Below are 24842 nucleotides of genomic sequence, written 5' to 3'. Positions count from 1 at the left end.
TTAGTTCAATCGCGGTAGCTTACTGCACTCCGTTGGAGTATAAAAAATACACCAGCATAATATTAACTGGCAGAGTGCCAGGTTCTCGAGTCAACGTTTTGACCGGGGTAAAATCAGTTTCATATTCGTACCTCCGTTAAGGTTCTGTGTCATATTTAGGGACCGGGGTAAAAGAGTGGACAGTCCGAATGTTTCTTCAATATCTTTGTCAAAATTGACCATACATATATATCGAACAAATGACAATGCACCTTGAATAAGTTGTTATGTACTACATAGGTAACTAACCACTCTGGACTTTTGTATTTTGTATTTATTTTTTTCTCCCTTGTTTTATTTTGTGGTGTCGTGTCTGTTTGCTTGTCCCAGTGTTATTGTGTCTACTGTGTTTGTGTTTGAAAATCTCAATAAATATACATTGAACAAAAAACAAATTACCATACAAACTTCAAACTGGTTGCAAATTCTACAACCAAGTTGTCCTACCTTTGGTTTGGTGATGAAGTTGTCAAAAATGAACATAGAAACTTCATAATGTTTAGTTTTTTTCCAACATTTCAACAAAGTGCTTTAACTTTAACAGATCCAATATGGAATGGCAAACATGATGAACAAAAACATTTATTTAGTGAACATGCCAACTAAATGCTGTTTTAGAATCTTCTCTTCTCTTGCTTTCTTTCTCTTTCTCCTGTCTCCCATCTAGTCGAGTTAAAGGCCCTCTGAGCTGGCAGCACATACTGCCCCAGCACATACTGCCTCTCTTCTGCAATCACACACCTGATCAATATCTGGTCATCTTCAGCCGCCTTACTTTAAGAAAGACCTGACATCCAGTGCCCTCCTGGATCGTTAAGACATGTTGATATGTTTTGTAACCTGCCTGTTTGCTTGCATGTTGTCCTTACCTTTCTCTTCCACCCCACATGCCCACTTTTGACAGGCAGATCAATTAATCTGGAACTTCCAACACATGAAATTAAAGCTTGCCTCAGCCAGTTCACTTCGATCAGCCAATCACTAGCAAGCTTCAATCCCAGATCCGGAGCCAGAGCCCCACCACTACCAGCCACCCCTGTCCCATCTCATTATTTATGCCTTATGCTGTGGACACACTACAGGATAATCGGACCGATTTCGCCCCTTCCGACAATTCTAGGTAACGTCCCGATTATGTTGATGGTTCTACAGATTATTTTATCAGATGTTCCCTTGGTGTGAGGTGTGTCAAGAGCAGTGTTGGGGGTAACGCGTTACAAAGTAATACAAAGTAACGCGTTACAAAGTAATACAAAGTAACGCGTTACTGTAATAATATTTATTTATAACATTTGTCTGTAACGCAGTAATGTAACGCGTTACTGTTGATAACTTCAGTAATCGTATTATAGTTACTTATTAAAAAAATGTGCGTTACTTGCGTTACTTCCGTTACTTGCGTTACTTGCAATTTGCATATCGGGAGGAAAAATAAATAAATCGAACCCCTTTACAGTACGTGTGTTTGCGTAACACTCGTCAATTTGACCTCAGCCCCAAAATTCAAGAGGCGAAAACATAATGGCAGAGCCACTGAGGACATTGTTTGAGGGACGGAAGTATGCACATTCCTTTGTTTTAGTTGCGTTAAAGGGCAAAAACTTAACTATACAATGTACATTGTGCCCAGGCCAAAAACACCTCTCCACCGCCGCAAACACAACTTCTAATCTTTTAAAACATCTTCAACGGCAACATGCCAACTCCAGATTAGTAGCTAAAGATCAACGGAGTGACACTGATGCCGATAAAAGTTTGCCGTTGCCGACACCAGCCAATCAGCTACAACTTCCAACAGCAGGTTACCAAATCAGAGTTAAACAGGCTTGTAGGAGCATATACAGTTGAGGAAATGTTGCCTGAATTGTCGTATTTCCGTAACATCTTGTGTATGTCCTCAGTATAATAAGAATTTGAGTTGATTTGGGCATATATATAGGCCTATGGTACATATATGGTATATATTGTTATTTGACGAATAAGTTATAGTGCATCTCAGGTGATGTTATGGAGTAATCCAAAAGTAATGTAACTAGTAGTGTAACTAGTTACTTTCAGCATTGAGTAATATAGTAAAGTAAAGCATTACTGATGCTTTACTGATTATTATTGAGTAACTACCCCAACTCTGGTCGAGAGTGACCGAATCTGCTTGGAAGGACGTCGGAGGCGCCCCGATTGCGAATCCTAAATATTCAACTTGTTGAATATTTGCGATCAGAAATCCTGATGTGTAGGGGGAACCCCGAGGACAAACGCCGAGTTTATGACGTGAAACGAAACAATATCCAATCAGAAAGCAAGCTGAGAGAAGACGGAAGCATAACAAACGGAGTCACGGCGCAGCACAAAGTTAAATGGAATTGATTTGTGGCAACAGCAAACTCTTTCCTTTTTTTCCGTGAATTTTCTGTGAAAATCATTCCAAACACTATCATCGCAATTTCTTCCAGCACATTGTCCGCCATGCTTATTCTTAAGTCTCGACAGATTTTGCGAGATTTCTTGTGTTAACAGTTGGGACACTGGTTGGAAATCTGTTTGTGTGTGGTGTGCTGTCTTTGTCAAATCATGGCACACCTCACACTGTAGGAGCAAAACGGCTAAATCTAGGATTTTTTGTCTTCGTGTGTGTGGTATCTCACAGTTTGAAGATCTTATAAGATCAAAAAAATCGTTTAGTGTGTCCCCAGCATTATTGTTATCTAATTAATCTTTTGAGACTAACCAACTGTCTCCAATCTGCTTTTGGGTTCCTAGTTCCTACCAGAATTGTTATATTTAGTACAACATACAACTTACACATGTCACCTTTTCAATTGCAGAGACAGCATTTCCACTCTGGAGATTGTTTAGCACCAGTGAAGTCCCTTTTTGTCATACCAAGACAATCACAATGAAACCACCTCATGCACAATGAACATGATATCTGCGGATTTAAAATAATAAACCGGTGACACAACCTATAATGGAAACATAATTTTTAACCTCTTACTAATTATTGCTTGAATTACAATGTTTAATCATCGTAAGAGCTTTAAGAATGTCAAAGTTTACCATTTCAATTAAGAAATTGTCTAAATACCAATAAATACTAACCCATTTTGTCACAGGGCCAGTTCCTGTGAAGGAATGACACCCACACAAAGAACAATTATGTTCTCTCTGGAAAACTGTAAGAAAGCAAATATTATTGTACATATAGTTGTAGCCGGTGTGTGGTGAAACTCACTCCTCGAGTATTTAATAGGCCGCCTGCATCAAAATTGCTAACTTTTCGTTGGCGTAGTTGGTAGTGGTGGCGCTTGGGAAGTCAGAGGTGGTGAGTTCGACTCAGAGAGAGTGGCCCATATATCTCTGACGGAACTTGCAATACCACGTCTGTTACATAGTGTTATCACTAATATTATTGCAGGGGTCAGATAATTTAATGCAATTTAATAATAGATTATTCTTTGTAAATTAGCAGATTTTTCCATAAGTTTTTCTGAAAACTCTTTTATTTTGAGTGCTTTTTTGATGTGTCTATTGTAATTTGTAATGGCAATGTTGGGAATCTGGTGATCATCTGTCTTCCCATTTTTATATTCAAATACAAAATTAGGCCTTTCGATAAACAAAAAATAACAAGCAATGTTAACAAAGGTAAACAAGCCATTTTGTCCAGAGATGTTTTTGTGTGTGCTATAATTGGTATTTGCTTACCTCCACAACAATTACACCACAGCTAACCTTAACCCTAGGTTAGAATAGGTTTATAGGTTAGTATAGGTTTTGTGTATTAAGGATCTAGTACATTGTCTTTATTATGTATATATTACCTGTATATTTTGTAGTTTACTTATTTAATTTAGCTTAGCATAGCATAGATGCAATCTATGTTCCGTGTACTTAATGTTATGTCATGCCAGGTTGCTTTGCGTTGTCTTGTCCTAAGAATTGTGCCTAAGTGCCCAGTCTGACCTTGTGTTGTTCTGTGCATCTGACAATAAAAGACTTGAACTTGAGCTGGTTTACCTAATTACAAAAACAATAGAGAGAGTTATACGTCTCTATATTAATTTTTCATTGATTTATTGGCTATGGGTCAATCATTAATCAACTTTATCACCAAACCAAAGCTGGGACAACTTGTTCAGATAGTAGTAGAAGAATGTGCAACAAGTTTGAAGTTTTTATGTTCATTTTTGACAAAGATATTGAGGCAACACTGAAATATTGGTGTTTTTATTGATTTATTGGCTATGGGTTATTCAATAATCAAATTTATCACCAAACCAAAGGTTGGACAACTTGTTCTGCTAGTAGTAGAATAATGTCAAACATGTTTGAAGTGTCTAAGTTCATTTTTGACAAAGAAATTGAAGAAACATTCGGACTGTCTACTCTTTTACCTCGGTCCCTAAATATGACGCGGACCCAGAACCAAGTTACGAATATGAATGTCTGTTGAATCTTGAATGTGAAACTGATTTCACCTAGGTACATTTTCGTATGAAACTCGCTACAGACCAGAGGACCAATCAGAGTGAAGGGGCTGTGACGCGTAGAGAGCAAGCCAAGCTGCAGGGAATTATTTTTTCATTTTTTAATGTCGAAGTGCTCATCCAAACAATGTCAATCCAGGTATCTAAGTTAGGACAGACTGTGTAGCCAATGTAAAAGATTGCCAGGACACAGTAATATGAGGAAAAAAACATGATCATTAAAGTATTAATCACAGTAGATATTATAGTCTCATTTAGGCATCCATCTCTCCTCCCTGTTAGGCCACAGCACTTCATCATCACACCTGATCATGTCATCATGAATACAATCCTTTGAAAGAAGCTGATTTAAACTGTATTTTGCCAGCGTTGTCATTCAGCACTATCCTGGTCCTAACCAGACTCTCGTACATTTCATTTGTACAGAGAGTCTGGCCTCCCTCCATTGACAAGCGTTGACTTCCTTGTAAGCGGGTACTCTGTTGAAGTTTAAAACTATAGACCAATAATTTTTTGGGTAAACAATCGGGATGCACGCGCAATGTGGCTGCAGAAAACCGGGAAAGGATAGCATTTTAAATGGCAAAAGGACCACACAGATAATACAAATAGTTAGATTTAAAAAGACCAAAAGCGTCGAGGAGGACATGCCTAAAGGAGAGAAAGCGATTACCCAATGATCTGTCGCATCAGAATTTTGATTTGGGTCACGAAAGTCTTGAAATTTGAGTGAGAATGTCGCCCGGTACAGACCGCATAGTCGAGCGGCAACCATGTCTTCACGTCATGTCACAAAGTTCATCATTTTACACTTTTACAGTCAATTCTACATTTAAACAGTGGAGCAGGGCAGCTTTCAAGAGATATGGGAATTCTGCTTTTAGTCAGCTGGTCCGATTATTTTTCTGATTTGTTTAAACTGGCAATCTGAGTGAGACTACATCCCAGTTACACTGTTTTGACGTTAGCCTCAGTCAGACTCGCTCACTGGCAGTGTGCACAATGTTGTATTTCACTCCATTCTTCACCAGAAACGTCAGGGAGGACTGCCTAATGTAGATACGAGTGTGGTGACTCTCGGATTTCTTTAACCTGTTTGTTTCATTCGTCATTTACCTGAGAAAGCGACCTCCGTTAGCCAGGCTAGTTTTGCTGATCACTTGGACAGGCTATTTAAGGGTATCGGGGTCAAGTGACTTTTGTGCATAGACAAGTGAACGTAAATGTATTTGTCCAAAGGCCAAGAGCCTCAAAAAGTTAATATCAAGCCCTGCAATCCAGTGGCCAGAGATATATGATGACCTGAACGACACTCCAAGAGTAATAGAACGGGGAGAAGTTCGTCTTTTGCAACCCACATGCGCTGTTGAGCCTGCTTGACAGTTGTGTGACGTAGGGTGATAATTGGTCTATTGCAGGGGTCAGGAAACAGGCGGCCCGTGGGCCAATTGTGGCCCGCCAGCGATTTTATTTGGCCCGTCAAAATATTTCCAATAATAGTTTTTTTGGATCGTTATTTTTTCCCTGTCGACTTTTATTTTGAAACCGGAAACTGGGAATGGTGTAATTAGGTGCGTTTGACTTCCTGCAGCGCCGGCGTCGCCTGCAGCCATCTGACTTGAAGCAGCCAATTGCATTCTCAGCTTCAAGGCAGCCGTTTGTCGGCGCCGCCGGTGCTGCAGGAAGTCGAATACACCTATTGACCTTTATGAAGTATTTTTTCGCAATGATTGCTACACCTCACGGCTGATAGATCGCCTGAGAAAGCCACAGTTATGGCTAGTAATCAGAGTAATCAGGGGCGGTTCTACACGGGGTTCTAATAAAAATGTCCCTGGCCCCCCCTGTGGCCCCCCTGAGCTGACTGAAAAAAAAAGTAAAAAACATAAATAATTGTTTTTCTTCTTCTAGTAGTCATCATGAAATGAGGAAGGGACTTTGCAGCCTTTTTTGCACCAGTAAATACAAAAGTTAGAGAAACATATCAAGGTATTGAGAGAGCTGAAGAGCTGGAAGAGGGAGAGCCAGAGCCATTTGTATGATTTTAATGTAAAGCAAAATTAAAGAATTAAATGTTTAAATATCATTTGTTTGTTTTTAATGTGCCCCCCTGATTAAACACTGGCCCCCCCAGTAAAATCTGTCTAGAACCGCCACTGCTAGTAATCCTATTCTCACTGGATGAGACAGTATTTCTGTGTACCAACGATGACGACCTACCACTTTGGGATGACAGTGACGACCATGTTGATAATGTCAAAATTCTAAAACTTACTAGAAATAGCCTAGTAATATTATCTAGCATCCTCCTGTTTGTTCTGGTAAGGTATCTCGCCCGTAACATCTTCGTAGGCCTACGGCTGTCACGGATAAGTGTTGGTTGGTTTATAACTAGCATCTCTAAATTGCATAGCAAGATCAATAAAATTGAAATGGATCGTAAACTCATGAAATTGTTATTGGCAAATAGCCTACTTACTAACCGAGAGTGAGGTGATGCCGGGAAATTTCAAACTGAGGCTTTAACATATCGACCGAGCAATAACGAAGAATGAGGAACAATGATTTATTTATTATTTAACAAATAGCCAGTAAACGTGGCGTAATAACATCAACACAGATCTGTAAAACAATATAGTAGGCTATATTGAATATACAATGATGATAGGGCAGTCACGCAACGCCCGTGGTGGATTCGCCATGCTCCTGAAACGACACAAGTAGGCATAAGGACAAATATTTCAGACCGATCTCAGTGACTGACATTCGAGATGAATTCTCGTATTAGGTTAGTTTACTCACTTAATGGGAAAATTGGCATTTGCCACTCGTCACGATTTTTTTAATGTCTGGTGTTACAGACGTCACTGAAATCCGCAGGCAGTTTTCCAGGTTTTCATTTGAAAGTCTGTTCCTCTCGTATGTCTTGATTGCATTCATTGAGGAGAATGCAGACTCGCATGTGTATGTAGAGGGGAACATTGTTAAGACGTACATCGCCAGTTTCTTTATGGCGCCGTACTCCTCTGAACATGCGATCCAGAAGTCACTCAATGACCCTCTTGATCTGCAGGCGTCTTTGACCAAAGAGGTTGTTTGGAAATCTATGAGCTCCATCTCAAATTTGGCCTCATCCGAAGAGGGCAGTACTGTTTTAGCCAGCGAGGAGAGTTCTCAACTTGGTCGGATTGCGAGAGGGTCACGCACAAAAGCAAGTACGTCTCTTGGGACAGAAAAGTCCTCCACTGATAACAGCTCCCTGCACAGCATTTGATAACGCGTCTATGCGGCGGGTAGCAGACCTCGCAGAAAGGGGTATCTGTTTGACAGAGGCAATGACTCAATCCATGGACTTATCGTCAGCTAGTTCCTCCAGCACAGCAATCATGACATATTTGAAAAGCTCTGCATCGGTGAAAGGCTTGTTGTGTCGTGCAAGCAACCAAGATGCTTTTAGGGACGCACTTGTGGCTTTTTCTTGGGATGTGAGACCACGCATTAGGATACTGCTACTCTTTGCATAACCCTCTGACAGCGCTTGAATTTTACGTTTTCGGGCCTCAGACAGGAGCGGATAAGCAACGTTGAAGGAGCCATGCTTCATTTCGTGATGCCGCTTGACATTGTACCCTTTGCATACCGCCACAACTTCGTTGCAGATAAGACACATCGGCTTTCCATTTGTGAAACCGGGTAAAATAAAGGCAAAGTTGTCTCTCCATTCCTCTTTGTATACTCTGTTATCGTTGTCAACTTTCCTCTTGAGACCTTTTGATAAAGACATTGTTCCAAGCAAAGTTTATGCTAATGTTTTCTCTGCGCGCTCTTTTCCCAAACAATATAGGCTACATTGTAACATTATAGCCACACGACTGCCACGCGACTGTCAGCAGGTCTATTACAGGTCTATTACACTTGTGTAATAGACAGTGTAATAGACCTGTGTAATGTCAATAATGTCGTCTCATATATCTCTGGCCACTGGATTGCAGGACTTGACATTAACTTTTTGAGGCACTTGTCCTTGGGACAAGTACATTTACGTTTCACTTGTCTATGCACAAAAGTCACTTAACCCCGATACCTTTAAATAGCCTGACCAAGTGATCGGGCAAAACTAGCCTTCGATGGAAAAAAATAGTTTTCGATGGACTCGAACGGGATGTGGATGGTTGGTCGTCCCCGTCCCATTTGAGGCTCCACAGCATCCAGCCGTTCCAGGACTGAAGAGAGGTTTACTATGGCAACCTCATTAATGTGTACGTCTGTGACGGCAGAGTATGCAGCCAAGCTCTCTGTGACTATGTTCTACTCGGTCACGGGCATCAGACTCAGATATATTATTAGTTTCTACCAGCTCAGCTAATTCTATCAGTGACTGCACAATTTGAGGGAGCGCCATGATCTGTGATGCGTCCTCTAAAGACCCGGCAATTCAATCAATTTCCCGGCACATTTGCCATGTAATGCAATGCGTATGTGCACACCGCCCCCTACCGAACAAGATGGGTAGCTCGGTCAGCAGGGAGCTGAAGAAGAGCGGCTACTGACGTCACTCTGCTGCGCCGCTCAGAATGCATTTTCGTTTTCGAATTATGGGCAGTTCTTTGCTGGCAGAACATGAAAATGCAATGTCCCCTCTGTTTTTTTTTTATTATGGCATAACATGTGCAGTCTTGAGGAAGAAAATGCAAATGCAAATAGGATGATTGATTACTAATTTTATGAGTCAAATAATGCAGCCACATTCTTAAAATAAAAATGCATTTCTGGAAATGCATTTGAATTGTGGTCACGATTTTGCAGCCACGTTCTTAAAATGAAAATGCATTTCTGGTCATTTACATTACATTTAGTAATTTAGCAGACGCTCTTATCCAGAGCGACTTACAGTAAGTAATGCATTTGAATTTGAATTGTGGTCACGATTTTGCAGCCACATTCTTAAAATGAAAATGCATTTCTGGAAATGCATTTTCATTAGAATTTTGGTCACGATTTGCTTCCATATGAAACAAGTCCAGCATTGCTACTAATTACAATAATAGGCGAGGCTATATTGACAGAAGGGGATAAGAGAGAGTTTGTTAAAAATAATGAAATTATTCAAACAGACTACCAATGGGCTCATTCACATGGTTTATTAGGCTATCATTAGTTATTTGTTGTAGACCTACCCATTCTTCATGTAGGCCTAGTTGTTGCGAGTGCACGTATCGCAAGGGCACCTATTGCAGCGTCTAAATAGGCAGTAACCCAGACTCTGGCCCGCGATCTAGTGGCGAGGAAAAATACTGGCCCGAGGCCCAAGTTACTTGCCGACCCCTATTGGATCTGCCTAGAGCCACTCTGATCTGCCATAACCGATCGCTAGCGTTCGCCTTAGCCAATTCTTTCACCACTACTGTAACAGAGCTAGCTGCCGTAGCTGGAAAATCAAACTGTTCTCGAACCCCGTGGGGAGGAGGGCCACAACATCATGGCCACAACATCATGGCCACCAACAAAACTCAGCAAAACTTGTTCTTGCTCCGGCTTTAGCTGTTGGATGCTCGGCAGCGTTGCCACAACGAACTGAATGGCTTCGCTCGCATTTTTCTCCGCCGCCCTTACGGAACTTCAACACAAACTAGCGCACGACAATAACGTCATCGTTCTCAGCCACTCCCTCTGTTAGCTGATTGGCCGGTAGAACATCAACTGACTTCCATACCTAATGGCCAGACCTGGGCCCTCCCGAGGTTTCTTCCTACATGGGAGTTTTTCCTCTCACTGTTGCCCTTGTGCTTGCTTGGGGAGCTTTCCAATAAAATACACTTATTTTAACTTAACTGAACTCTGTTGTTGTCTCATCATTTAGATGTACTCATTTAAAAAAAACTAATGCTGTAAATGTATAATTGGTAATGTTTATAATTTTTAATTTTTCGGCCAACCGCTTCATCACAGCCAGAAGCCTGTCCAATCGAACATCGGCCCTCTCCTGCCGCTCCACCTCTCTCCGCTGCCTTTCAATTTCCAAGGCCTCCGCCCTCTCCATCATTTCTCCCACGAAGGCCAAGCTGTATCTCCTCTTCTTGGAAACCTCCTGGCTGCTCTCCTCTCCCGGTGGTGAGGAAGACGCACTTCTTGGTGGGGAAGACACGGCACCCATAGAGTTGGGCTCTGCCATGGATGAGCTGCAGGGCAAAGAGGCACGCAGTACGGGTGGTACAATGGCGGGCCTCTGGCCAAGCAGCTCATCCATGGCAGAATACCATGGCCACAAGGCAGCCGTATCCTCCCCATTGTCTGTCCCCGTGCCCGTAGGTGGGCACTTCAGCTCCTACAGATAAATACTACAGTAAATACCACAACGGTGCATGCAGTATTCCAATGGTAGGTCATGTGTGACTATCTAAATACCTTGTATTTAGTTTTTAAGTTGTCCCACTTCTTACAGGCCTGAAGTGGGCTGACCACGCCCGCAAGGCCAATGGTATCGAGCACCTGTCTGAACAGACAGCCAATTGTATACGATATGTAGCTCTGTGGCTGAAGAGTGCCTTTGGAGTACTTACTTCCATCCGTCCATGGCACTGTTTTTGTGGCCCGTAAAAAGGTGCTCTGCCTCCCCTCTGGCCTTGATGAACGAACATACCTCTGTTGAAGACCCTACATAGATATAAAATATTATGAAAAACATTTGATATTTTTAAATAGATTATTTTTACAGTACATTTTGTATGGGGTCACAATGCACATTTTCTAGAACATAAACAATCGTTCACTTTCTTAACTAGCCATCTTGCTGACGAACTACAGCTAACAGTTAGCTAACAGCAACCAACTGACAGTTAGCGTTACTTAGTAAGACACCTTGATATATTTTTAAATAGCAGGTTCTTTTTACTGTACATTTTGTGTGCAGTTACAGTGCACATTTACTATTTCACATCATAAACAACCGTTCACTTTCTTAACTATCTTGAATTAAATACAGATAGTGCTAAATACCAGAGCCAATGTTAGCAAGCCCGTTAACAATATTCAGCTACCGATAGCGACCTGGCTAACGGATACCTCGCTAACGAATTCAGACTATTTTTGTTAATAAATCATGGCATAATTACATAGTAAACTGTTTATTTCTCGGTAACTTTTCAATAAAATAAGCAAAAAAAGCAAAGAAACTTACATTTATGAACACTTTTGTTGTGAACTTCGGTCGCCATCTTTTTAAAATAAAATCTGATTTGGGTTCTGGCGCACAGACTTATGGGTAATACGTGCCGCCATTAAGACAGCAAGGCAGCTCAGATGCTCTCTTAAAAAATGACCTTTATGTGACGTATTTTAAGGTATCTTATTAGACAGGAAGAGAAGATTTAAGACATTTCGAACAGACCTCGCTGTCTTAAAAGGAAGGAAGGAAGGACGCATTTTAAGACATTTCGAACGCAGCCCTAGTACAGAAGCAAAATCAAAATTGAGCGGAAGTATGTAGGAGGGCAGAACCAGGCTAATTCAGCACTGCTTATGGATGCAATGCTGGCTAACTAACAGCCATAGACAATATCACCAGGACACTTTATTTTCAGTACAGATCAGTGCATTTTTATGCACTGCATTATGTTAATGCGTAATGCTTTTACTGATAATCCATCTATTTTCGAACTGTTAAACTGTTTTACGGATATGTAGCTGCCTGCTTGTAGGGCCTACTCGAGAGTCAGTTTTTCAAATGTTTTTGCTATGGCCTTACACTTGGATTTGGGAGAATTGTATATGGTCTTTGAAATGACAAATACAGATTGAGTGAAATGAATACAAATATTGGATGTAATTTGGTCAGTTTTTGCATTTGCACTTGCTTTTTATATTATATTTTTATTGAAGCCAATAAATTGCCCAGTATTGGCGTTTGGAAGAGGTGGAAAACGTAGGATAGGCTACTGGATGGAGAAGTACTTAGTGCGTGTGTGCTGTCTCATTGGTTCCCTTTAAGGGTGTTCTGGTCTGTCTGCGATTTCTGTAAGCGCACTACACAGCGCATGCGTATTACTTTTCTTCTCAGCCTTTGAAACTCGAGGTTGAGTTCAATTAAGAGACCATGTCCGCCATCAGCCATCTGCACTACAAACTCCGCTCATTTAAAACAAATTCCCAGTGATATAGTGGTTACACGCGACATCAAGAATGACCAGCTTGGTGAGTAAACAGAAAACAACCTTGCTTTTGCCTAGGTGTCTTGCACTGTATCTTTACATGGAGTCAGTATTGGCAACTCTGCGCGTCTTGGTGCCGAAGATTTCTGCCATATTTACATCCATATCTCAATACAGTGGAACTAGTCGATCCGAAAAATGCAAATATACCGCTGCATTCCCATTCAATAAATATACTGTACCGTTAGCTATAATCTTTATTAGAAAGTGATAAAGAAAACACAAAACAAACTTTTTTTAGAATTATTTTCAGCGTTGAAAATAAAGTGCAGTTTTACTGTCTTTTATTATGGTACATTGATTAATTTCTTAAAGAATGCTGAAACTGTTTAAGATAAGATGTCGCTTGTTTTCAACGTAGGCTATACAATCCCATTTTGAAAATGCATGTGTTTATTAGCCTAAGTTTTCCTGTTAATATATAATTGTAATAAATTCTTCGTATGCACATCAAGTGAAACGTTTTTGTGTGGCATGTTTAGAACTGAAAATACATTCCTATTTACACATTGTGGATGTTTACAGGGTGCTGTTCAGGTAAAATTAGAACTTGGTCATCGTGCTCAGGTCAGAAAGAAACCGACTGTTGAAGGCTTTACGCACGACTGGTTGGTTTTTGTCCGGGGACCAGAGCACAGCAATATACAGCATTTTGTGGAAAAAGTAGTTTTTCACCTGCACGAAAGTTTCCCGAGACCCAAAAGAGGTAAGGACAGATGAACGTAACCCATTTGATTTGCCATTGTCTACCCACAATACTAATACATACTACTCTAGCACAGTCGCACACATGGCGGTGAGGAACGCAATGCTGCTGTTGTAGATCCACGAAGTTATATACGTTTGTGTTTACAAGCTCAGAGAATTGCTTTTCGCAATCATTTTAGCAACGCTTGGACTTTTTGGCTATAGGCCTATGCTTTTTTTTTTTTGCAAGTCTTTTTCCTCAATGCATCTTTACAACAATCGTTTCTTTCGACCTGCTTTAGCATTAATGCTTTTAATGCATCATGTGAATCATAACATTTTGAGCATCTGGGACATGCATGCCCCTGGTGGATGCAAATACATTGTATGAGCAAGAATCCTGAAACATTATAGGCAAATGTTCAAAACGCAACGCCTACAGACCAAAATGCAAACCCAGGCTAATGTCCATGAGTTGAAGAGAGCGTTTGGAAAGAAGGGATCAATTAATATATTTTTTGGGGGGGTTTGGGATTTTTTACCATGTTGCAGGTACATTTGAGTGTTCTTTGTCGTGACAATTGCTATGAAACGTGCCTAAGACGTAGTCTTGGAGAGAGACCTTGTCATATTGTAATTACACTCGACTCGCGTTGCAGTAGAATATTCGCAGTTTTTCGAACAGTTGTAATATTGCAACGCAGTGTCTAGTTATTTGTTCCCATCCACCAACACTAGAGCTTTAGCCCGTTTAATGCAAACTTTTTAAATTAATAGTAATCGTTTGTTTTTAATAAGTGTTGCTTGTAATTTACTGTTTTGTAGTTGTTTATCAATGTTTTGGGGATCTAAATAATGCGGTATTTGCTTTGTGCGTTCTTTATCGAGAATTGGCTGCAGAGTGATATTTGACCATTATTCAGACATGACTGTTTTTATAAATGAGTCAATGGGAATATTTTACCATGTCTGTTAGAAACCACTGCAAAAGTTCCATCAAATGATTGCAGCAGGTATTGTATATAATTGACACAGCACACTTTTATTCTCAAATGCTGCTTTGAGTTTCCTATTTTGTAGGTCTAGGAAGAGGAGCTTCTGAAAATTGATTTGCATTAGTAGACAAACAATTTCGTTGTTCTCAAAGACTGATTAAATACAATGATGGGTAGGAAGGTATATTGGTTACAAAGTAAAGGGCACAGAGTTTAACACAATCTCGCAATTTGATTAGACACAGATCAGTGGCGGAGCTAGAACATTTTACATGGGGTGGCAAACGGGTGGCTAGAGGTCTTGGCAGGGTGGCAAGGGTAAACGGTATGTGGGAATCCCTATATGTGAATGGCTTTAACAAAACAAACACAAAAATTATTTTAAACTACAGTAGCTATTGTTTAATCATGCCTTACACACTACAAACGTTTTTAATTCACAACGGGAATAAGCCCAGTCAGGGCCGGAGTGTGACCCATTATCAGCCTGGGAGTGTAATGGCCAAAACCAGCCCATTCCCACCAGGGGCCGAGCCATACGTTGAACATTCTGGGATTAACCCGAACCTAGGACCTATAGTCAAGGTTTTGATGTGAGGGGAAATCGGAATTTCACATGAATGCAAGCACGCATAGCGCGCAAGTGAGATTTTTTGCATTAATTTCAGTGCAAAATAGTTTTTTGAGCTTTATGTAAACATTAAGTTGGACTCATGTTGTTATATTTTCCGGTAATTAGGCTACAACCCAAATTTTCACCTGAAAGATTCGGTGCTTTTGAGAAAATATATTTTTCCCACCCTTGCAGGAACCCAAGTTTATGAAGTGACAGATCTTAATTTTACCAGCTTTTTCAGTTCCTCCTGGCATCTTTTTCCCATCCATTATAATTCCCACCTTATTATAATTAAAAACTTAACAACTTTACAATTAGGCTACTGTCCACAAATTACCCATGATCATCCGTCTTTATTGGGAAAGCTTAAGGCGACGGTTGTTGTGCTCTGCAGCAAAACGATTTGTGAGAGTAAGTGGATTTTAAAGGACTGCTTGCTTAGCTAATATAAAAACGATCGATCTCCCAACTGTCACTTTTTTTTTTTTTTTTTACAATTTACTTTTTATTCATCAACAAGAACACTCAACAACAACGATAACCATACATAAAAAAAAGTACAAAATAAAAAACCCTACTATCATGTCAAGTCTGTGACAACTGCCATATAGTCCACTTTCTGTCCATCTGTGTCTCTGTCAGCCGTAGTCTGTCAGTCTTTCCATAATATGTATTTCCTCTACCATATCCACCCAATGGGTCAGAGTAAGTAGGACTTCCGTTCCCCATTTCCTTGTAATGGCCTTTTTTCCTGCAACCATGAATATCTTGAATAGATACGAGTCCCCATCATGTACAGTATTCTCCGTGTAAATACACAAATACATCGACTCATGGCTCATAGAAAATTTGTATCCCAGAATCTCTTGTGTTATCCTATGGAAAAAGCCCTATTATTTTGTGACAATTCCAGGATAGATGTGCATGGTTAGCCTCAGAAGACCCACAGTTCCTCCAACACGGTTTTCTTGTTTCAGAATAGTTATTTGATATCTTAGGAGTGGTAAAGAATCGTACCATATTCTTCCAGGAAAACTTTCTCCAAGTTCGTGAAGAGGTTGTTGTCTTGTGTTTTCCCCACATCTTATCCCATTCATCTTCAGATATTTCCATACCAAATTCTCTTTCCCATTTTTCTTTTATATACCCCGTTGAGCTTTTGCCATCCATCAATGCCTTATATAATGTAGTCACAGCCCTGACCCGGCTCCCTTTATATGTATCAATCATTACTTGTACCACCTGATTCATTTCTAGAGAGGGCTCCTGTCTAATCCGTTTCTCATAATAATCCCGTATCTGTAAAAATCCCGGCAATCCAGACCATATGTGGTTTTAAATTCTTCAAAACCCATCATCTTCCCCTTTAGGGGTAGAAGTGACTAGAAATTTATCGGGATTATATAGGGCGAATTATGATAAGATTAACCGAGAATTATTAAAAGATATACATAGATGGACCACCCTAACATTGGACTTCAGCTCAAGGATTGAATTAATAAGAATGAATGTACAGGAGTCAGATGGCTGAGCGGTGAGGGAGTTGGGCTAGTAATCAGAAGGTTGCTGGATCGAGTCCCCGCCGTGTCAAATGACGTTGTGTCCTTGGGCAAGGCACTTCACCCTACTTGCCTCAGGGGGGAATGTCCTTGTACTTACTGTAAGTCGCTCTGGATAAGAGCGTCTGCTAAATGTAAATGTATTACCCAGACTTTTGTATTTGTTCCAAGCATTACCAATAGAGATATCTCAAGTGCAATTTGTGTCATGGGACAGGATGGTATCCAGATTCATATGGGGGGGGGGGGGGAGACCGAAAGTGAGATTCAGAACTCTCCAGCTAAAGGCCTGAGTCTGCCGAACGTAAAGGAATACTTTCACGCTGCCCAGCTGAGATATGTGCATTTTTGGTGTAAACTGGACTTTGAAGCTAAATGGAAAGAAATGGAAAAGTCATTAGGAATGTGTCTGATCATAGTAGTAGTAGTAATAGTATCATAGGAGATAGGGAAACATTTAAGAAGGTTAGAAATCAAATGGATTCGATTACAAAATTTACCTTGGAATTATGGTTCAAATTACTTAGACATAATAAGGCGGAGAAGGACGCAACTGTGTTGAAATGGGTGGCTTTTGATAGCAGTTTTACACCAGCTTGGTGTGGTGGGGGATTCGGTCAGTGGGTGGATAAGGGCATTACGGCATGGTGCAAGCTGGTGGGAAATAGTAAATTTTCTTTAGATTCCAATTTAAATCGAATTTATCCCTGATCCCCTGTGATGGTGTATAACTGATGGTGAGTACCCGGGTTTTAGAATTATTTATCTTGTATCCTGATAGCTGTCCATATGAGTCCAAGACATCTAGCAATTCAGGCAACGATTCACTAGGCCGTTCAACGAATGCAATGATGTCATCTGCAGAGGCCGACCTTATGTTCTACACCGTGCACTGCCACCCCTTGGATTTGTCTGTTTTTGCGTATGGCTTGGGCCAATGGTTCAATAAAGTATGCAAACAAGGTTGGTGACAAACAGCATCCCTGTCTGGTTGATCTCTGTAGTTCGAACTTGTTAGATAGGCTTCCATTTAGTTTGATTCTAGCTGTAGGTTGTTGATATAGGGTCCGAATAATCTGTATTGATTTATCATTGAATCCAAACTTTTTAACATTGTGAACAGGAAAGTCCAATTTACCCTGTCAAACGCCTTCTCGGCGTCTACGCTGACACGCATCCTGTCCCTTTTCTGTTTGTTTGCCTGATCTACAATGTGCAGAGTCCTCCTAATGTTATCGTGCGTCTGTCGCCCGCTCACAAATCCTGTTTGGTCCTTGTCGATCAAATCCCGTGTAAAGGCGTTTTGTCGTCTAGCAATAATAGAAGTATATAACTTGTAGTCCAAATTCAGTAACGATATTGGACGATTATTTCCGCATAGTTCCCTATCTTTCCCCGGTTTAGGTATGACCATGATTATTGCTTCTGCCCATGTTGGTGGTAATTTGCCTTTTTGTTATGTCCAGTTAAAAGATTTAACTAACAGTGGAGACAGTACGTCTTTGAATGTCTTATACCACTCCACCGGGTACACATCAATACCCGGCGATTTCAATTTTTTGTATCTGTTTATTGCCTCTACTACCTCCTCTATTGAAATATCCCTAGTTAGGGTGTCGTTCTGTGTCTGTCCTATTTTTGGTAGGTCTAGTGTGTCTTGAAAATTCTTCATCTCCTCTCTTTGTGCAGACTCTGGTTGTGCATATAACTCCTCATAATATCTCTGGATTGTTCTTTCTATATCCTTTGGCTTTGGATTTGACTAGACGTAAGTTCCTTACTGGTACGTTTCGCCAGTAATTTAGTGGCTCTCGGACCTATCTCATAATAACTTTGCTTATAGAACAGAATCTTCGGTTCTATCTCCTCTGTTAAATGTTCTATCTCAAATTTTACTAGTTTTCTTTTGTGTGTCCAAGTCAGCCGAATTGTGGTATTTCCTTTCAAGTTCTCTCTGTTTTTCAATATTTTTCTTATACGTTGCTAGTTTCATTTTTTTGCGTAGGCCGATTCCAAAATTAATCTGCCTCTCACAACCATCGTTGGCTCCACCGTCTCATTGTCATTTTCCATGACATCGTTTTGACTTTCCAATTAGATTTTGTCCTTTCTGTGTTCATTATTCACTAGACCAACATTTAGTCTCCAATTGGTTATTCTCTCCCGGTCGCTGATGCCTATGTCAAGGTACTGTCAAGGTTATGATTGGATAGATCTGCACCTCCTATATGGCATTCATTAGCACTGTGGACATTTCCTGAATCCACAAACAGATGGTCTATTCTAGAATGTACTTTATGAACTGCCGAATAGTGTTTGAAGTCCTTCTCTAGCGGATGTAGATTCCTCCATATGTCGACCAATCCCATCTCTTCCAATAGTGTATTTACATATTTTGATATCTTTAGTCTCGTTTTTTTGAGGCTCACTCAATCTACAGCAGGTACGTTGGATTTAGTAGAGGTCCGTCAACATGCCTTATAGGACATCAGACCGTGATTCATGACCATGCCCCTTTAAACACCCATTCAGGTCACCGAGCCAGATTCATTTCCCCCTCTGAAAAGCCTTCAACGTCGCCTTGGCAGCAGCTGCTGCTATCTTCCCCGTCTTACTTCGAGTCGTCTGTTTCCACTCTGCCCGGTCTCGTACCTTTTCCCTCCCTGCGGTCACAGTGCCTTCTCCAGAGAAATCCATCTCATATCCTCTCGCCACCATGTCTCTCTCCACATCTTCTGCGCTGTCGTAGGTCTTGACTCCGCTTGCCCAGTGAATACGCATCCTTGCTAGCAGGCTCTGGAAGCGGATCCGTTCTTCCTTCAGCATTTTCTTAATGGCCCTGTACTCCTTCCTCTTCCGGACCACTTCAGTCGCATAGTCAAGGTAAAAAAAAATCCTCTTCTCTCCCACGTGAATTTTCCTCTTCCAAGCATGGCTGAGCACCATTTCCTTGGTCTCGAATTTTAGGAAGTTTACTACCGTTGATTTGGGGGGTGCGTTTGGAGGAGGTTTTTGTGCCAGGGCCCTGTGCATTCTCTGTATCTGGAGTGGGGAGTCTCCAAGCAATTCGAGTTCGGTGGTCAGGAAGCGTTCCAGGTACTTGTCTGTCGAATTCTCCTCCATGCCCTCCGGTATGCCAAAAATGCGTATCCCTCCTCGAGGTCCGTCATTTTCTCCTGAATCCTTTGGATCAGGGCCGCCATAGTTAGTATCTCACGCTTAGCTTCTGTCTGCCATTCCTCCAGTTCAACTATGCGCAGTTGGGCCTCCTCCATGTTGTCATGTTGCGTCTTCATGTCAGCGTTTATCCCTTCAAATTTGCTTTCAGTTTCTCTCTGGAACCTGTCAAATTATTCCTTGATCTCTCTCCTGACATTGCTTATCCCTTTTTGACGTCTTTAACCTCCTTTTTCACCTCATCCAATTGTTTGTCTATGGGTGCTAGCAAGTCAACCAGTTGATTCAGGCTAGCTGGTTCTGCACCCGCCCCGTTCTTCTCACCCCGCTGCTCATCATCGGAATTCGAATTCTACGATTGTAGATTTACATGACAACACAGGTTATTTATTTGAATGACAGTCAGGAACATGAAATAACGTTAGACCCATTGCCAATAAACTAAATCATCACACATTCTACCGATGCTACATACAGGCAGGACACGTTAGCATTGCTAAAAACTGTTAGCGACAACATCATACTACAGCTTGCGGTTGTGATGAACCTAAGGTTGGAACGGCACCTCTTTTCAGCAACAGCTTCAAAGCAAATCCTGCGTTACATTGTCCCAGGTTTTCAACAACTATCCTCGGTGAAATGGTTTGAGCAAATGTGTAATTGAGGGTTGAACTGCACAGGGATCTTCTCATAGACAAACATCACAGCCCAACACAGAGTGGTTGGTTCCTTAGGGAGACTCTGAAAAGTGTCAGCATTCCCTGTACAGCCTGGAACACTGCATTTACGATGGTCCATTTGCAATGTCCTTTAAAAACTTCTTCTTCTTCTTTAAAAACTTTAAAAACTGGAAGTACACAGAGCAGCGCGCAGGTAAACTAGTGTCTGAGATCCTGGGCCAGAACACCAGAGGGCTGGTCTGTATGTAAATGTTGGGGCGTGACAATGGTGATGCTACATTTGTAACGTCACAAATTCAGCTTTTTCTAAACCAATCATTTTACAGCTGCAGTTTAAAGTTGTGAGTTTGAGATAGGAAAGAGGTGTCAATGGACTTAGATGTTCACTGTAAGTCCATTTTATCCACAAACTATTCAACAATGGCAAGGTAAAATTGGTTTTGCTATCAATGACCCCTTTAAGAAAAAGACAGATGTGCTGTAGCTTTCTCTCCCTCTTTCATCACCCACAGCTATAATTGTTTACAGTGAGTCTAGAGAAGCTGCCCTCTCCAGCAATTTACAATAAATGATGCAACTGTCAGTAAAATCACAACAGCATCTCATTATGGCATGCAGTTAGAGCTGACGTTCAGGTGTTGCCGTGGAGACGGCCCACCGTCTCTATGGACCATGCAGTTCCCCGAAGAAGTTGGCTTGGATCAAGAATGGGGGAAGGGAAGATTATTTCTTAAGTTATCAATCGCACATGCTGATTTAGACACCCACATTTGCTGCCATAACAGGCATTTAAACTGATTTTGAGATGGCATCTTTACAGGGATACGTTGACAAACGTTGACAGGTTTGCATGGTTATCTCACGCCAAGCTTTTGATAAAACTTGAGCCCTGGCTAGTGTATATTATTATTGTTATTGTGTGTTATTTTTAACAACCTCATGTTATGTTTCAGGCAAAAATAAAGTGTTATTATTTTAGGCTACTCATTTCAGTTACGCTCTAGGATTTATTTCTGAGAAGTGCACTTAGAAAAGTAGTTTCATTTTTATTTTACGATTATCATTATGTATAACAAGTTTAATCTTTACAACGGTCTCTTAACAGAGCACAGGGGGCACAGGGGTTCAGGGGTTCAACCACCTAGGGAACCATTTTATTTATGCTTACATTTCCATACACATTGTAAAAAGTTTCAATTGAAAACTCCCAATTACTCTCAATGCAACCCCAGACCACCCATCTTAAATAATAAGGTTGAGGCCCTACTGCAGCAGCCTGGGCACAGGCCCTTTGCTGCATGTCTTACCCTCTATATCCCTGCCTTCCTGTCTAACTTGAACCGTCTCTATCCAATAAAGTGTGGATGCTTTAGTAGTTATTTGTTAAATGAATGATTCCCACTAATCTGATTTAAAAGGTAAGGAGAAAAAATAAATTAAGTCTGATCAATCACACATAAAATCAATAATTGGGTCTCGAACCCTGAGGCTTAGCATGTCTCCATTTACACTTGCTATGATTTTCCTTCTGGAGATGTTATTTTGGTCCTTGAAAAAAACAATGGACCGATGGCCCAGGGCCAGTAAAGAAGTAACGTTGGGACAGTAAAACTAGCAATTCTGTCGCGATCGAGCCACTGCAAAGCATTGATTGAAAAAAAATGGCATTGTAAAACTTAATGCATAAAAACTTTGTAGCTCGTGGGGCGCACAGTTCTCAAGAGTTGAGTAGTGACATTTTTTACAACTGGCGCAAGACACAAGTGAAGATGGCAGCAAACGAGAGCTACGAGCTCAATCGGAATGAACTTTTTAAATTAAACTAAGATGCACTGTGTCGTCTGTCGTATGTTCCCGTCTAAAGCAGACAAAAGTGGATTTTTTTACACAGGCCCTCATTTTCGAAAACAATCCCTGACCAGCCATGCTTATAGCAGGCAGCACCTGGTTTGCGTGACAGCTAACTGGGTTGTTGACAATCCATCTTCCGGGCCGTTGACCATGCTGGTCAGAAATTTAAATGCAGATGCCCATCGTGTTATTGCACAACTTATGACAACGGCATATCACGTAATTAAGATGGACCAGCCCTTCGCCTCGTTCCCCGGGCTATTGAACTGCAGCAGAATAATGGTGTCGACTTGGGTACTCAGTATCATACTGATGAAATTCTATAGAAGCTTTTATATATTAGCATTGAGGGACCAGAGGTTTCAGAGTTGTACAGAGATGGCTGTCAGCACGGGAGAGAGCGCGTCATGTTTGAGGTTAAAAGTCAATTGTTTTGCTGACTATGTAGGGTTCCTCAAGTATGAGGGAACCTATCATTTTTGTTAGTATTCCTATTATGATGATTATTGGTGGCCAAGCCGCGAAGCGGCGAAGCCACTTAAGTGTTTCTACCTTTTCTTTACTATTATTATTATTACACATCTTCTTCTCCCATTGGAGTCTATGGCAGCCCCTAGAACCGTATGGTAAAAAGTTGTAAAATTTGGCACACTCATTAAGCACAGTCCCCTCTTTATATTCACCAAGTTTCATGTCTCCCATTGGAGCACTCTAGCGCCACCAACGGGTCAAAGTTGGACTTGTGTTTACACATGTAACTTTTGAACCGTATGACCGATTTTCAAAAATGAGGTGCCGTTGGATTCCCTGGATCGAGACGAGTTCAACACACCCTATGACCGGTTATTTTGATTTTCCGGTTTTAGCAAAAACCTTTGAAAGCTTACTCCTCCTACAATTTTCTTCAATCTTCCCCAGAATTGGAACACATCATCGTCAGAGCAACCCTCACAGAAGTTATCCAAATATTTTTGATTTTCAAAACCGTTTGTCCGGTACAGCCAATCAAAATCGGCAACAAAGCAAACAACAGGAAGTTGGGTCATATCTCAGCAAATCTTTGAGAAATCAACGCCAACCTTGGTATGTTGACTCGGAACCGTCGTATGAGGATGTCCAATTAATTTGGTGTCATGTGATCACTGGGCGTTGCCACAGGAAGCAAAAATGTGTTTTGGCCAATAACTGTTGATTTGTTTGCTTTTATTAAGTGATTCCTTTGTCTCATGATATGTTGGGACATCCCGTGTGTGATACATGATAACTTGTGATAATAGCCGAATTGATGCGGCCACCATTTTGAATTCATTGAAAAACGTTTTTTCTTTACTCCTCCTACACATGTTGTCCAATCTTCACCAAATTTGGCAGAGAGTATCTTCAGACCAAGCCTCACAAAGGCCTTCACGTTATTTTTTGATTTTCAGAATCGTTTGCCCGGTACAGGCAGTCAAAATGTGCCATTAAGCTAGCAAACAGTAAGTTGGGTCGTATCTCAGGAAATCTTTGATGGATTCACACCAAACTTGCTGCATGCACTCGGAACCCTGTTCTGAGGATTTCTAAAGTGTTTTATGGGTCATTTGACTGCTTGGCCACCTCATTGCTGCTTGCAGCTATATTTATTATTATTATTAATGTTGAAATTTGGCATATTGACATAACATGCCATAACTACCGCCCAAACACAGACCGGCCCACATCAGACCATAGGGGGCGCCAGAGGCCACGCCCAAATGTCCACTTTTCAGAGTGATGGCATTTCCACCCCATTGCTCCAAATCTTCTGAAACTTGGTGTGCATGCCTCATTTTCCATGAGGAACAAAAAGGCATCAAGGGCCCATAAGGTCCGCCATGATGGATTTTCCTGTACAGTGATAATTTGGGAAAACCTTCAAAATTCCTCTTCTCCTGGACCAAAGGTCTAATTTATTTGAAATTGAAATGTACAGATATGTATCATTGACGTATATATATTTTTTTACTTAAGACAATTTAATCAGATACAAAATGTCTGAAAGGGGTGTATTTATGTAAATGTACACCTTGCCTCAATGTTTGTGTCACTTAATCAAATGTATTTTTGAAGGATGGTTCAAACCTAATAGGGTTTAAGGTGACACGCCCCTGAAGTATCATGCAAAGTTTCACCTTGATATGTCAAAATATGACTGAATTACAGCTGTTTGAACTTGGACCAAATCTGACAATGCAAGCCATTGGAGAAACAGCAGATTTTTCAAACTTTACAGGCTTCCAGATGACATCATTCTGAAGTACCATGTGCAACCTCACCTTGATGTATGTCAAAAGATGACTGAATTACAGCCGCTTAAACTTTGGCCTAATCTAACAATGCTTGCCACAGGGTAAACGGCTGACTTTTTCCTACAGTAACTAACACTTGTGATTCCAGTAACTGAGAATAGCTCAATGGTCTGACACGGTGTGCTGCTGAAGTAAGGTCATAGGTTCAAATCCAGCCACAACCTTTTGGCCTGTCACAATTCTAATTTTCTGTTTAGTTGAACAGGATGTCATC

General features: G+C 40.9%; 1 protein-coding gene and 1 long non-coding RNA gene across 2 annotated transcripts in view; one reads left to right on the top strand and one right to left on the bottom strand.

The window, feature by feature from the left end:
• Nucleotides 1-10970: 10970 nt before the first annotated feature.
• On the bottom strand, nucleotides 10971-11828 carry LOC124487184. Its single transcript, XR_006958336.1, has 3 exons — nucleotides 11704-11828; nucleotides 11087-11180; nucleotides 10971-11019 (listed from the first exon to the last, which is right to left on the bottom strand). It is a non-coding gene; the product is annotated as an uncharacterized LOC124487184 (long non-coding RNA).
• Nucleotides 11829-12599: 771 nt separating this feature from the next.
• The window catches only part of mllt3 (MLLT3 super elongation complex subunit), a 107699-nt gene continuing 95456 nt past the window's right edge, over nucleotides 12600-24842 (top strand). Inside the window, exons 1-2 of the mRNA XM_047049337.1 lie at nucleotides 12600-12716; nucleotides 13259-13439. Coding sequence (XP_046905293.1) covers nucleotides 12705-12716; nucleotides 13259-13439 — 193 coding nt within the window. The 5' untranslated portion in view covers nucleotides 12600-12704. The remainder of the gene's footprint in view (nucleotides 12717-13258; nucleotides 13440-24842) is intronic.

This window comes from Hypomesus transpacificus, chromosome 25 (assembly GCF_021917145.1).
Source record: "Hypomesus transpacificus isolate Combined female chromosome 25, fHypTra1, whole genome shotgun sequence".
Classification (NCBI taxonomy): Eukaryota; Metazoa; Chordata; class Actinopteri; order Osmeriformes; family Osmeridae; genus Hypomesus; species Hypomesus transpacificus.
This window is presented reverse-complemented; position numbering and strand designations above follow the sequence as displayed.